This window comes from Typopeltis vanoorti, chromosome 10 (assembly GCF_054136105.1).
Source record: "Typopeltis vanoorti isolate ZY-2024b chromosome 10, IOZ_Tvanoo_1.0, whole genome shotgun sequence".
In the NCBI taxonomy this organism is placed as follows: domain Eukaryota; kingdom Metazoa; phylum Arthropoda; class Arachnida; order Uropygi; family Thelyphonidae; genus Typopeltis; species Typopeltis vanoorti.
In genome coordinates this window covers 13,674,515-13,690,922 of record NC_143558.1, presented here as the reverse complement: position 1 = coordinate 13,690,922, position 16,408 = coordinate 13,674,515, and the positions used below count along the sequence as shown (strand labels likewise).

The 16,408-nt window shown below is 37.1% G+C and overlaps 1 protein-coding gene across 3 annotated transcripts in view; it reads left to right on the top strand.

Annotated features, from left to right (window-relative positions):
• The window catches only part of RyR (Ryanodine receptor), a 1,703,288-nt gene that overhangs the window by 468,539 nt on the left and 1,218,341 nt on the right, over window positions 1–16,408 (top strand). For all 3 annotated transcript variants that reach the window (XM_090399345.1, XM_090399347.1, XM_090399344.1), the window contains exon 31: window positions 13,031–13,130. In XM_090399345.1, the coding sequence (XP_090255471.1) occupies window positions 13,031–13,130 (100 nt within the window). The remainder of the gene's footprint in view (window positions 1–13,030; window positions 13,131–16,408) is intronic.

Here is a 16,408-nt window from a genome sequence, read left to right as displayed (position 1 = left end):
ACCCTGAATCACACTTTAAGCTTAGCTTATCCAAAGTTAAAAGAAGTTAAAAGAAATGTTTTTATTGATCATTTTATTTATTCATTTAGTTTGGAAACTTATTATATGTTAGCTAATACAGCAACAGTAGTGTATAATCAGTAATTTCAACATTCCAAATCATTATTATTACATAACACCATGGAGTCCCAGGACTCATCACTTGCAACTATTTTACACTACACAGTATTCGGATATTGCATAATACATCATCAGTCTACACTATCTCCTACAAGATGCTGCATACTATTTGTGTCTGTTAATTGAATATAATCCCTTGCCAGTTTTCCTGTTTTGTTAGGAGGAAAAAAGCCTTGCTGCTACTACTACTACTACTACTACTACCTTGATTTGACACCAACTAATTCATCCTTAGTTGAAAAATGCCCATAATCCAACTCAAACAGTAAAATGTACCCATTGAAATGAAGCATAGAAATCATGAAAATAATTTTATTTTGCTCATCCAAGTTTTGAGTCAGATAAAATTGGAATACATATTGTATTTTGTGTGAAGGACTACATTTTGTGCATTTTGCAAAATGCTAGTGTCAGCAAGATTGTAGTGATATATGCATGGTAGCATGAAAGAAAATGTGAAAGGTGAGAGAATGATAATATTATTATTATTATTATGGGTATCTCCATAGAGTCAGTAGACCCATCGTGGGAGACCCAAACTAGCAAAACAGTATCTGTCATATCTCTTCTTGAATTCATTTACAGACGAAGAACTCACAACAGTCTGGCAATGCATTCCACTCATTCACCACCCTCCAGGCAAAAAACCTTGTTCTGACACCCTTGTTAACCACACTCTTCTTTAATTTCCACAGATGACCTCTGGTTATTCCATCACTCTTACACAACTGAAACATTTCCCCTGCATCAACCCTATAAAAACCTTTCAGTAATTTAAATGTTTCTATCATATCCCCTCTTCTCCACCTATCAACCAACCTCTGCAATCCACAAGCTCTCAATCTATCAGTGTAGGGAGCATTTTTTACATCACTCACCAACTTGGTCACTCTTCTCTGCACCTTCTCCACAACCTCCTCATCTCCAAGGAATCCTGGTGACCAGACCTGAGCACAGTAATCCAAATGTGGAAGTATCAACACTTTATAAAGGGGAATAATAACCTCTTTATCTCTGGATGTCAGTGTGTTCCTCAACAACCAAGTAATCCTATGTGCAATCTTGGACACTTTAGCAATGTGTCCTCTGAACTTCATCTCCCTATCTACCAACACCCCTAAGTCCCTAGCCTCATCAATCTCTTGGAGTACTGTTCCATCAATATAGTACACAGCTGGTAATCCTTTAATCCCAAAATGCATGACTTTCCACTTTTCCACATTGAACTGACATCCATTATCTTTTGCCCATTCAACCAGCTTATTTAAATCATCCTGCAAACTTTCAACATCAGTTTGATTTTTTATTGTGCTACCCAACTTTGCATCATCAGCAAACAACTGAATATCTCCCTGTAAGCCATTTCCTATATCATTTATATACAAAATAAACAACAATGGCCCAAGCACAGAGCCCTGATGCACACCACTGGTCACCTGACTTATCCTGGACTCGGCTCCTCCATACACCACCTTATGGTATCTCTCCCTGAGCCATTCTCCTATCCATATCACCAATTTAGTATCCATTCCCATCTGCTCAATTTGCATAACAGTGTTCCATGGGGTATCCTGTCAAAAGCCTTAGCAAAATCCAGAAGTACCACTGTGTAGCCAGTTCCTTTGTTCAACTCAGATGTCATTCTATTATGAAAAGTTAATAAATTTGTAAGACAGGATCTACCTTTAACAAAACCATGTTGGCCTCTATAGAGTATCATATCCTGATCCACCCATTCTTGAATTTTCTCTTTAACCAACTTTTCCATTACTTTTACTACTACTCTTGAGATGGTGATTGGTCTGTAATTAACAACTGCAGTTTTAGAGCAACCCTTATGCAACGGAACCACTTTGACTAACTTCCACTCCCTACGGACCATACCAGAGTTCAAGCTTAAGTTAAATATCCAAGTAAGAGGGGTTGACAATTCATTTGCACATTCACGCAACACCCGAGCTGATATTCCATCCAAGCCTACAGCAGTGTTTGCATTTAAATTTTGCAATATATTATATTAAATACCTCCGATTCTTTAGCTTCAATTCTCACATTAGTTATTGCTACAGGTACAGAGATATCTTCACTTGGGTGATAGTCTTTTGAAAAGTGATCACTCAGTAACTCGACTATTACATCTGATTTTGTCACCTCAATACCATCAGCACCCACTAAAGTTATCCTTCCAAAGTCATTCTTCCTTTTACTTGCCACATAGCAGAAGAACTCTTTTGGATTACCCTTGATCTCATTGGCTAAGGTCTTCTCATAATTTGATTTAGCTTTTCCTACTATGCTGGTAACCTTCCTAGCATGAGCCTTGTACTGATCGCGGGTGTACTGATCGCCTTTCGCCTTGTAAATTCTCCATAACATTTTCTTTTTTGGCAGATCAAGCTTGATACTACTGCTCATCCATCTAATGCCTGCCTTGTTTGACTTCCTGCCCATGGGGACACAATCTGATATTACTTTCCTCAGATACCCACTGATTTTATCCCATGCACTGCTAACATCTTTCCCCTGCAATATGTTCTGTCATGGGATGGCTGCAAGCTCACTCCAAAGTTTGTTATAATTGCCTAACCTGTAGTTCCGTATATATCCCTCTTAACAGAAAAATCCACAGATTTTGCAACCTCCCAAGTCAATACCACATGATCGTTTTCACCAGTTGGAGGTAGCGAGGACACCTTACTTATTCATATAACCTCTGAACCAATAACCAGGTCCAACACTCTCGCACCACATGTCCCTTCAGTTATGTGCTGTTTCAAGTAATTATCTCGTAGAAGATGTATGAATCACCGTAATTAAATTCCCCCATAATAATCATTAAGCCTGCACTCATTGCACTAATTTGCTGATGCATGAATTCAATATCTCCCCCTGTACTCCCTGGCCTATAGTAGCATCCAACTGTATATTTAGTTGCATTGGTCACTATTTCACACCAGACCGCCTCAAATGAACTCTCATTCACATGTCTATCATCTTGATATACTACTTTCTTTGGCTGCAACACCAGCTGTCATCAACAGTACTCCTCCCCCTGTTCTCTCTTCTCTATCCTCCCTGAAAATACTGTACCCATCACATTCAATTCCAGTGACTACATCTTCTACTGACAGCCAAGTTTCACTAATGCCTGCAACTTTTGGTGAGATTGCACTGACTAATGCCAAAAATTCTTCTCTCTTACTTCGAATGCATCTTGCATTCCCTCCATAACATTGCATGTTATGGAGGGAACTTCATAATGTGCTGTCTTTAGTTTGAAGAGTGCTGAATCTGGTTAAAGTATCAGGTGATTTGTTAATAACAAAAATAGCCAGTTGTCTCCAGTTGGGGAGAGTGATCATACACTCTTCACCTGGAAGGTTACCAAATATAGAATTTCAGTTAAGAAGGCATATATGTGTGTAACTCTAACAAGCTAAGGATGCAGCATGATGCAGCCAAAGCATCAGATTCTGGAAGATAAAGATGTTGAGCACTACATGATCGATAGTCAAGGGCAGTTTATTATCAGCATTATTAAAATCAGCATTAATGCACTAAATGACAGGCAACACGATTTGATGAAAGAGATATCTGAACTCTGTCAAGAAGTTAATTCTTTAAAACTGCAATATGAACTTTTAAATCAGCAACAACATAAAGAAGATCTTGTCATAAACGGTCTTCCTGAAACTGTACCTAGAAAACCTCCGAGACATAGTTTTAAAATTAGGCCATGCAATTGATATCCCCCTACAGCTTAATGACATTAGGACTGTAAATTGGATTCCTAGGAAGAAAGAAAAAAACAAGGCTTGCCAAGACCTGCACCAGTCATAGTTCATCTTAAAAGCAAGTCCACAAGAGACAATCTCATAAAAGCCAGCAGAAACCTTCAAGGATGCAAGCAGAAACATTACATCTCAACCGATGATCAAGAGAGAAAAAAAAAAAATTATTACATTGAAGTGCTGTAGTTACAGTGCTTAAATACATTAAAAGCAAAAATTGTAAAATATATATAACTTATTGTTATCCTATAAATGCTGTTGATAAAATATATATATATTATTATCCTTTGAGGTAAAGGTTTCTTAGAATAATAATAATATAATAATAAAATATTTAGGAATTAAACAGTAAAAAATAAAAATTTTTAAAAAAATTATTATAAAATATATTAAAAGCAAAAATTGTAAAATATAGCATACTGCTATACTATAAATGCTGTTAAAAATATAATCTTATTCAATTGCAAACTATAAATTACCATCTATAGTAACTATTACTAACACATTTTATAAAAAGAGGAAAATTTATATGAAATTCATTGTTAAAAAAAAAATTATTATTACTCCAAGACCCCATGGAGTCAAAGATTCATCTGGGAGGTCCTTTTATCACACACACCTCTTCATACCATGTCTTAAACACACTCAAATTCCTTGCAGACACCACACTCTCAGGCAAGGCATTCCAATCATTCACAACTCTGCACGAAAAAAACCTGCTTCTCACTCCCCTACTCACACCCTCTTTATACAGTGTCCAGGGATGACTTCTGGTTCTCCCTCTATCTCCCACTATTTTATGTAGAACTTCTCCAGCACTGTAACAATCTCTTACTAACTGGTAGGTCTCTGTCATATCTTCCCTCTTCCTCCTGTCCACCAGACTCTGCAAATTACATCTTCTCAATCTTTCCTCATACTCGACATTCCAGAGGTTAGAAACTACCTTAGTCAGTCACCTTTGGACCCTTTCCAACATCTCTTCATCCTTCTGAAAACCAGGTGACCAAATCTGGGCACAATAGTCCATGTGTGGCCTAATCAAAGCCTTATACAACGGAACAAGAATCTCCCTACTTCTACATGTTAGTGTTCTCCGCATCATTCCCAGAAGCCTTTATGTTGTCTTCACAATTTTGGCTATGTGTCCCCTAAATTTCAGATCCTTATCCACTAGCACCCAAAAATCTCTTATTTCCTCTGCCTCCAACAATATATCCTCACCAAGCATAAATTCCACATCCCATCTTTGTTTTCCAAATTTTAAAACTTTACATTTTGCAACATTGAACTCACATCCCCATTTCCGTGCCCAATCACTCAATTTATTCAAGTCTTCTTGTAAGGGCACAACATCTTTTCTACCCTATTTCGTCTCAACATTGCATTATCTGCAAACAACTGAATATCAACATCCAAATTTTCACCAATATCATTAATATTAAAGTTAAACAGTAATAGCCCTAAAACAGACCCCTGAGGCGCTTCAATAGTGACCTTCCTTTTCCTGGATATTGCTCCCCCATACACAACATTTTGATACCTATCAGATAGCTAGTCTCCAATCCAATGCACTAACCTAATATCCAACCACATCTGCTCTAGTTTGACTGTCAACTTATCATGAGGTAATCTATCGAAAACCTTTGTGAAATCCAAGTATATTACTGTGTATCCTTCTCCTCTGTCCAAGGAAGCAGTCACTTTATTGTAATAAATAAGTAGATTACTAAAACATGACCTCCCTTTTGCAAATCCATGCTGTCCATCAAAGATAATACCATTGTTGTCAACCCAATTCTGGATCCTAGTTCTCACAAGCTTCTCCAACAACTTAACCACAAAACCTGACACACACACAGATAGGCCTATAGTTCTATGCTTGAGTTCGATCACCTCCTTTATGAAGTGCTATAATCTTGCCCAACTTACACTCCATAGAAACTTGACTGAGTGCAAGACTCATATTAAAAATAATATGTCAAGACAGGTGTCAACTCCCTAGCACATTCCTTCAGAATACGTGGTGATATATTATCAAGTCCCACAGCCTTATTAACATCTAGTTTGCTCAACTCCCCATACACCTCTTGCTCACTTATAGTCAGTCTCTCCTGCCCATCATCAACTGCTCTCAATCTCTCCATAAAGTCACATTCACAAGATTGAAAGACCTTTAATAATTGCTCATTAAGTATCTCCACCACACATTCTGCAACAGCTGTCTTTATACCATTTTCTCCTGTCAATGTCATCCTTCCATAATCATTCTTTGTTTTGCTGGCTACATATCGAAAGAACTCCTTAGGATTCTTTTTGTCTTCATTAGCTAACTGCTGTTCACTTTAGTTACCCTCACCAACCAAGTCACCCGACTTGCCTGGTCTTTGTAAACATCATGGAATTAGTTATTTCCACTTCTCTTATGCTGTCTCCACAACTGTATCGCATGTTTAATCTCTTTATTCATCCATCTCACACCTACCTTATTTAATCTTCTCACCTTTGGAATACATTTAGACATTACATTTACTAGATAGTTTTTGAAAATCCTCCAAGCTGCATTGATCTCTTTTCCAGCTAACTCCTCATTCCATGCTACAACCATAAGCTATCTCCTGAGCTCTTCATAATCACCCTCCTTGTAGTTCCACATATATCTTTTCTCACAGGGGGTCCTCACACTGCTGGCAACCACCCAGGTAATCACCTCATGGTCACTCTCACCAATTGGTGGATGATTTGACACCTCATTTATAATTACGTCCTCTGATGAGCTGACCAAATCCAATACTGTCAATCCTTGCATGCCCTCTGTTACGTACTGTCTGAGGTAGTTATCCCTCATAAACTCAAGATACTCATTTTCTTTACTTCCAGTTGCTATCTCTTCATTCCAGTCTATATTTCTATAATTAAAATCTCCCATAATGATCACCCTTTTCTTATTTGCTTGGCTAATTTGATCATGCATTTCATTCTTACCACCATCCTCATTATCTGGTCTATAACAACATCCAACCAAGTTCCATTCGCCTCTATCTTACACCATACTACCTCAATACCACTGGCACTATTTTTATCTTTCATCTCTACTTTGTATGGACGTAACTCTTTCTCTATCATCAATAGCACTCTCCCTCCCTTTTTACCCCTTCTATCCTCATGAAACACATCATATCCTTCCATCTCTATTCCTGTCAGGATGTCGTGCTCATCTAACCATGTCTCACTTATTCCAACAATTTTTGAGTGAAAAGACTCAAATAGTCAACCATTTCATATGCCTTATTTCTTACACTTCTAGCATTTGTATATAAACACAACAGCTCATTCCTGCACATACCACTGATAACATTCATTCGTTGTGATCTCTCCATGCTCGACTGGGACCATTTCCCTTTCTGCTTATTCATTTTATATCCCTCCTCAATTCCAACTGTTTCCTCTTGATCCCAAGTCATCCCATTCCTTGCCTGTTTATGCATGCTTACACCTCCTCTCGGAGCACTCACCTTTCTCATGCTATGTACCCCTGTCCACCCTGAGCCTCCCCATTTCCCTGTTCATCTTGCACATCCATTCTCTCATTTTCTATACTCATGCCACTCACTTCCCCATTCATAACCACCTCTTCTATCTCTCCTGTCTTACTCGCCTGCTTATCCACATCACTTCCCACTTGATCTAATTCATTCTCTCTACTCACTTCTCTGCCTTCCAGCAGCAGTCTCTCCAAGCGACTCACACCATAACCACTCAAAAGCAGTCCATCGCTCCCATACAGTTCACTTTGTCCTTCAAACTCATTCTACACATTAACAAACTGCACCCTCCTCTCCTCACATATTTCAGCCAACATATCATATATAATCCTTGCTCTCCGCCTCATCTCACCACAGTCATACCTATGCAACACGCTTACTACCCTTCCTGTTACACTATTCTCTTTTATCTGTCTAAGCAGCCTCATGATATCCATTCTGATCTGCTCTTTGTTCTCTGTCAAATCATTCGTGCCTATTAAAACCATCAGCTCCTTTGCTCGCTCCCTCCTCATATCCAATGCCTCAATCACTCCAGTCATTTTACTACTTGGAATATGTATTAAGTTTTAAGTAATAAGTTTTAATAAGTAAATATTTCATCCTAAGGTATTTAGGATGAAATATTTTCTTATATTTACTTATATACTTATTTACTTATACAGATTGGGCACATGATTTCAATGGAATCCCAATATGCGTGCAGTGGCATGTTATAGAATTAAATTAAGATATATCTGGAGGGAAATAAAAAAAACAAAACAGATTACATTAAAATAAGATAACATATATAAAAAATTATTTTACACAATTTTTTATTAAAATTTCCCATACTTTAGGATGTCGTTACGGTTTAGATTTGGTCTGTGAAGTAGGGCTTCAGCACTTTCTTTATATAAACGTTCATGTTTATATAAAGATCTATGTAGAAGTTTGGTCTTTTCTCAATAGATCCTATGGTTTGGGTTTTCCACTCTGTGTTGTGCGAGGCCAGATGCCTGTGGTTTGATAAGACAGATATGGTTTTGATGTTCTTAAATGTGTTAATGAACAGATCTACCTGGCTGTCCATAGTAAGACAATTTACAGGAGCATGGAACCTCGTGGAACCTCTAATGATTTAACGATGCCAAATTTTTGATGTGCAGAAGAATTGTGAATGTAGCTACCTCAAAATGTCGGCTTGCAATAGACAGAAATGGAGATGAAACCATCTTCTTTTCTTTGGATGTATAAATCTAATCAAAGCCTTATACAATGGAACAAGAATCTCCCTACTTCTACATGTCAATGCCCTCCGCATCATTCCCAGAAGCCTTTGTGTTGTCTTCACAATTTTGGCTATATGTCCCCTAAATTTCAGATCCTTATCCACTGTCATCCCCAGATATTAAAACTTATTACTGTGGTTACAATGTGTTTGTTTAGGCATAAGTTTATGAATGTTCCATTCAGAAAAGATTACATGCTAAACTACAAAGCAAGAAATTATGATCAAATCAGGTGTATATTGAGTTAAGTGGAATATTATTTGTTGCTGGATGGGGAGAATATCGACAGTCCATGGGAAGCATTTAAAAAATACTTAAATTATGCAATATCAGAATATATCTCGAAAGTTTGAAGAATAACTGGATAGGAGTCAAATGAATGTGTAATATTATTAAGTAAGAGATGCTTAAGAAATGGATGAAGTTTAAGGAATTCCGTCTGCATAAGGATGATGTCTGTTATGAAAATTATAAACGTCACGCTGGGAAAGTCACATCTGTTGAACAGAAAGCTAAGTCTGAGTATGAAAAGAAACTAGCTCTGGAAGCTAAAGACAGCACATGAGAATTCTATCAATACGCTGCAAGCAAAAGAAAGAATAACTTTTCTGAATATAGATGGTGTGAGGGTGACAGATGCAGAAGAGGTTGTTCAACTAATGAATGCCTCTTTATCTAAAAGCTATCAACCTGGTGTATGCAACATTGTGTTCCCTGCTACCATTTCAGTGGATGAAGAAACTCAGGTGTATGAGGATGGGGTATTAGAGCTGTTGCACAAACTGAATAAGAATTCAGCAAAAAGGACTGATGGGATATCAGCATAGGTGCTAAAAGGTTGTTCAGTTGAAATAGCTATTCATTTGCCCAGGCTATATAATTTGAGTTTCAGGACAGAGAAGATTCTGCAGGAATGGAAAGAATGTATTATAATCCCATTGCACAAGAGTTGTGCAAAGATTGATGTATCCAACTATCGACCAATCAGTATATCAGGATTGGTGGTGAAGATTTTTGAAAAATTGGTTAGGGCTCGCATTTAGAAATAGATTAACAGTGAATCTCTACTTTGCAATGAACAGCATAGGTTTACTAAGGGAAGGTCATGTTTTATCAACTTACTCGCATTCTGTAAATATGTTACCATTGAAATAAAGAAGGGAAATGGATACACCATGATACTTTTTTGTTTTTGCTAAAGCTTTTGACAAAATACAGCATGGAAGACTGTTGAATAAATTGGAGAATATGGGTTTTGATGATAAAATATTAGTATGGTTAAGAGGATAGCTGACTGACAGATATCAAAAACTGGTATATAGGGGATGTGAGTCTGCAACATTTAAGGAAACTTGTGGTGTACTACAAGGATCAGTCCGGGAAGGATTTGACCGGCAGCATAGCTATTTGCTGATGATTCAAAGATAGGTAGGGTGATCAGAAATGCTGCTGATATGCAGTACTTGCAGAATGATTTGAATAGGCTGGAATTGTGGGCATGAAAAATGGATATTAGTTCGATGTCAGTAAATGTAAAATCATGCACTTTGGTGTGATTAGATATCCATTGTCATATTATATTAGTGAGATTATGCTAGAAGAAACTGATCAGGCTAGCAATCTGTATTAGTAGATAGCAAGTTGAAGTTCAGGTGCCATATAGCAAAGATTGCAAATATAACTCAAGAGATAATTGCAATGCAGAAATGAACTTTAACATGCAAAGATAAGGAATTCATTTTGCCTCACTACAAGACCTTGATAAGACCACACTTGGACTATTGTGTGCAGGTCTGCTCTCTTGATTTCCATTGTGATTCTGATACAGTGGACGAGTGCAAAGGAGAGTGGTAAAAATTATATCAGGATTGTGGAATACTGATTATGAAGATAGATTGAGAATTTGTAGGCTACAGACACAGACTGCAGCAAACAGGAGAGAGAGGGGTGACACAGACTGCAGCAAACAGGAGAAAGAGGGGTGATATGATTGAGATGTACAAACTTCTGAAAGAGTGATACATGATTTCATTGGATGGAATTTTTCATTTTATGGAAGTGGGGAAAGGACAAGAGGGCACCCTTGGAAGCTGAGAATGAATTCCGCTAAGAAGGGGGATGAGGGCTAGATTTTTCTCTCATAGGGTAATGCGTGATTGGAATGGATTGCAACCAGTGTGAATAAATTCAAGAATAAGTGTGATAGCTGGTACATGTAGTATCTTGCCTCCTTCAGTGAGTCACTGACTCCCTGGAGGTCTCTCTCTTAATAATAATAATAATAATATACTTCCCCCCCCCTTTGTCATTCTCAAGATCTTCATATATAAGAAATTGAAATTTAGCAGACATATGAGAGCTTGGGAGATAGGAGGTAGAGAAGATGCTATGTGATTGGTGATAGCTTCCTATCAGATAGGTACAGAGGAATCACTGCATAGAGTGATTGATGATGGGAGAGTGAGAAATCACCTCTGGAAACTGTACAAAGGTCCGGTGAATAAGGAAATGAAAAAGGAAATTTTTGCATGTTAGATGGTGAGTGGAATGCATTGCTGGAGATATTCAGCAAGACTGGAGCACACCTTAACTGCCTCCCATGTACTACTGACATCTTTACCCTGCAATCATGTCGTAATTACCCGCCTTGTAGTTTCACATATACCTCATCTTGACAGAATATTCCTCATGTACAATCTCCCAAGTCAAGACCGCATGGTCACTTTCACTGATCTGAAAGATTGGTGAAAGTGACCATGCAGTCACTTTCACCGGGTTTTGGTGTTAGACACCTAACATCAAAACCATTTGGATGCAGTCCATCAGCATTGTACAAATCCTTCTTTCCTTCAAACCCAGACTACAGGTCCACAAATACTAGATCATTCCTTCTGCACAACTTATGTATAGTCTCATTAGCTAGCAATGCCCTCCTACTCAGTTTGCCTCTATCATAGCGTGGTAGGAGACTTTTAATTTCACCCTCTCACTCTTTAGTTTTGTCTCTTCTAACAACTACTTTTACATCCTCTCTCATCTAACAACTACTTCTCATCTCTCAAATCATTTGTGCCAACAAGAGAATCATTGAATGATTCTCTTGTTGTGGAATTCTCTTGTTGTGAAAACCAAACAAGAGAATGGTGTGACCTTTCTTCAGGGGGGGTGTGAGGAGTAAATTTTTTACATGGAGAATTGTCAGTGAATGGAATGCATTACTAGAATCTGTTGTTAATGCAAGGAGTATTAAGGATTTTAAGATTTGGTATGATCAGTATGTTGTCAATTGAATGAACCTCCCATGATGAGTCTGCCAACTCCATGGAGGGTGCATTAATGATAAAAATTTGGAGATTTCTTATTGAAAGACTGCACACAAAACCGAGATGGATTGTATATCATGCAATTCAGCATAATGATTTTCTTTCTCTATCAAGTGTGTATTTTTGTTGATTGCTATCATTTGTTTTCTGTTCTTTTACTGTGTGTTTATTATCTCCAAGTTTTGCTTCCTCTATTTCTTGTACTTGCTGCATGTTAATATGATCGGTCAGTTTTTTACCGACTAACCAAAGGTGTCATCCTTACATTTTGACATTAATTATGTACTTTCACATTTCTGGCTATATTGCGAAAAGTTCGAGTGGCCTTGAATAGCTATTATATTGCTGTCTACTTTTCTGAACTTTGCATTATCTGCAAATGCTATACACTATCTGTCTCTCATTTGTTGATATGGATTAAACAAGAATAAACTAAAAGTGATCCTTATGATATCCACAGGGATTAGGTTTGAGTTGATTAGTTGTGGGTACTATAGAAACCAAAATTTTGTTGTTTTTATCTGGCAGTAATGCTTCGTATATTCACTATTTTCTAATATCTTAATATCTGTCAACCAGCCAACTCTTTAATTACCCATTCGTTATCTCATCCATTCAGTCTGAAAAGAATTTATTGTATGAGACTGTATAATATTTTCGCAAAATTTGTATAGACCAAAAGGTCATGTATGAGTTGTATGGATTAATTTTTGTATTCAGCTTTTGACTTAATGCAGTTAACATGTTAAAACATTATATAAAAATTTATGTCTGAATTAATATAATTAGATCATTACCCTCAAAAATGCTATGCTTTTTATTAACTAGCATCACAAATTATAATTACACATTTACTTATTAAGAAATCTTTGATAAACTCATATTTATATTATTCTTAAAAGAAAATTATATGTTTTTAGACTCGAAAACATCATGCTGGAGGATCAGAAACTTATGGTAAACAGTGGCAGATTGGTGATATAGTCGGTTGTCTTCTTGATCTTCATGATAGAACAATAAGTAAGCAAATGTTGACTTTTTTTAAATTTTAAATCAGATTTGATAGTCTTATTATAGTTATTAGAATAACATTATAATAACTTACCAGTTATTATAATACCATAATTTTAATAATTTTCTAATAGCACAGGTATGCATGCCAATTAGAACGCTCACTTTTCTATGTTTATTAAAATATTTTAGTGCAACATATCCACTGAAAATTTTCTACTGAAGTGTATATCAAACCTACAAAGAGTATTGCAATACCAAAACAATACAATACAATTCATCATAAAAATATCTGTATTGATTTAGTTGGATGTATTTATTTGTATGTATATGATATATTTATATGTATTTAGTTGGATGTATTTATTTGTATGTATATGATGCATTTATATGTATTTAGTTGGATGTTACTATAGGGCTGGGAATGTGAAAGGTGGTGATGAAGAAATGTATAAACAACTTGGATTAGTGAACAAAGGAAAGTTCATTATTATGGGTGATTTTAATTATGGTGGTATAGATCGGAATGAAGAGATAGCATCTGGGAATAAGGAAAATGAATTTCTCAAGTTCTTGAAAGATAACTATCTCAGGCAGCACATAAAGAAGGGCACGCGACGATCAAGAGGTCTAGATCTCATCATTTCATCAAAGAATGTAATTGTTAGAGGGTTTCACATTTTCCTCCAGTTGGTGGAGGTGATCATGAAGTAATCACCTGTGTTGTGGCTCGTCATATGCATACTTTTGTGAGGAAGGGATATATGTGGAATTATAAGGCTGGTGATTACGAAAAGCTTAGGAGACAGCTTGGAGCTATAACATGGAACGAGGAGTTGAGTGGTAAGGAAATAAATGCTGCATGGGAACTGACAAAGAAATACATAACAGCATCAATGTATGACTGTATTCTGAAGGCCAAAAGGTTGAATAAGGTAGGTGTGAAATGGAAAAAAAAAGGTACTTTGGAGGAAGTACAAGATGAATAATGGTGATAATCATTCACATAAAGAGTATAAAGAACAAGCTAGGAGAGTTGAGCAGAAATTGGCAAATCAGGCAAAGAAAAATCCTAGAGAGTTTTTTAGATATGTGGCAAGTAGAAGGAAGAATGATCGTGCTAAGATGAAGTTAAAGGCTGAATAATATAAGCACGTAAACACAAGAAAGATATTTAATTACACCAAAATATTTCGGTCTGGAAATAGCCCATCTTCAGGGACACTACAAGAACAGTTTAAAAAAAAAAAATACAAGGTGGAATACTAACAATAGATCATTTAAAAATAGAACAAGCTGCATGATGTTATATCACTAAGTATTAAAGGGAATATTTTTAAGCAGACATGATTGAAATAAAGATATTAATTAATAATATTAAATAACATAAAATTAATATTATTATTATTATTATTAAACAAGACCTCATGGAGTCAAAGACTCATCTAGGAGGTCCTTTTATCTCACACACATCTCATCATACCGCGTCTTAAACACATTCAAACTCCTTGCAGATGCCACACTCTCAGGCAAGGCATTGCAATCATTCACAACTCTGCACGAAAAAAACCTGCCTCTCATTCCCCTACTCACATCCTCTTTATACAGTTTCCATGGATGACCTCTGGTTCTCCCCTGATCTCCCTACTCACACCCTCTTTATACAGTTTCCAGGGATGACCTCTGGTTCTCCCCTGATCTCCCACTATTCTCTGTAGAACTTCTCCACCATTGATCCTATAACAACCCCTTACCAACTTGTAGGTCTCTATCATATCTCCCCTCTTCCTTCTCTCCACTAGACTCTGCAAATTACATCTTCTCAATCTATCCTCATACTCGACATTCCAGAGGTCAGAAACTACCTTAGTCAGTCGCCTTTGGACCCTTTCCAACATCTCTTCATCCTTCTGAAAACCAGGTGACCAAATCTGGGCACAATAGTCCATGTGGGCCTAATCAAAGCCTTATACAATGGAACAAGAATCTCCCTACTTCTACACGTCAGTGTCCTCCGCATCATTCCCAGAAGTCTTTGTGTTGTCTTCACAATTTTGGCGATGTGTCCCCTAAATTTTAGATCCTTATCCACTATCACCCCCAGATCTCTTATTTCCTCTACTTCCAACAATATATTCTCACCAAGCATAAATTCTGCATCCCAACTTTGATTTCCAAATTTTAAAACCTTACATTTTGCAACATTGAACTCACATCCCCATTTGCTTGCCCAATCACTCAATTTATTCAAGTCTTCTTGCAAGGACACAACATCTTCACTACTCTTTATGGTTCGTCCCAACTTTACATCATCTGCAAACAACTGAATATCTCCATCCAAATCTTCGCCAATATCATTAATATACAAGTTAAATAGTAATGGCCCTAAAACAGATCCCTGAGGCACTCCACTAGTGACTTTCCTTTTCCTGGATATTGCACCCCCATACACAACTTGTTGATACCTATCAGATAGCCAGTCTCCAATCCAATGCACTAATCTAATATCCAACCCCATCTGCTCTAGTTTGACTGTCAACTTATCATGAGGTACTCTATCAAAAGCTTTTGTGAAATCCAAGTATATTACTGTGTATCCTTCTCCTCTGTCCAAGGAAGTAGTCACTTTATTGTAATAAGTAAGTAGATTACTAAAACACGACCTGCCTTTAGCAAATCCATGCTGTCCATCAAAGATAATACCATTGTTGTTAACCCAACTCTGAATCCTAGTTCTCACAAGCTTCTCCAACAACTTAACCAGAACACCTGACACACAGATAGGCCTATAGTTTGATGCTTGAGTTCGATCACCTCCTTTATGAAGTGGCACAATCTTGCCCTCCTTCCACTCTTTAGGGACTTGACCAAGTGCAAGACTCGTATTAAAAAAATATGTCAAGGCAGGTGTCAACTCTCTGACACATTCCTTCAGAATATGCGGTGATATATTATCAAGTCCCACAGCCTTATTTCCATCTAGTTTACTCAACTCCCCAAACACCTCTTGCTCACTTACAGTCAGTCTCTCCTCCCCATCATCAACTGCTCTTAATCTCTCCATGAAGTCACATTCACAAGATTAAAAGATCTTTATGAACTGCTCATTAAGTATCTCCACCACACATTCTGCAACAGCTGTCTTTATACCATTTCCTCCAATCAATGTCATCCTTCCATAATCATTCTTTCTTTTGCTGGCTACATATCGAAAGAACTCCCTAGGATTCTTTTTAGCTTCATTAGCTAACTGCTGTTCATACCTCTCTTTAGCTACTCTCACCAAC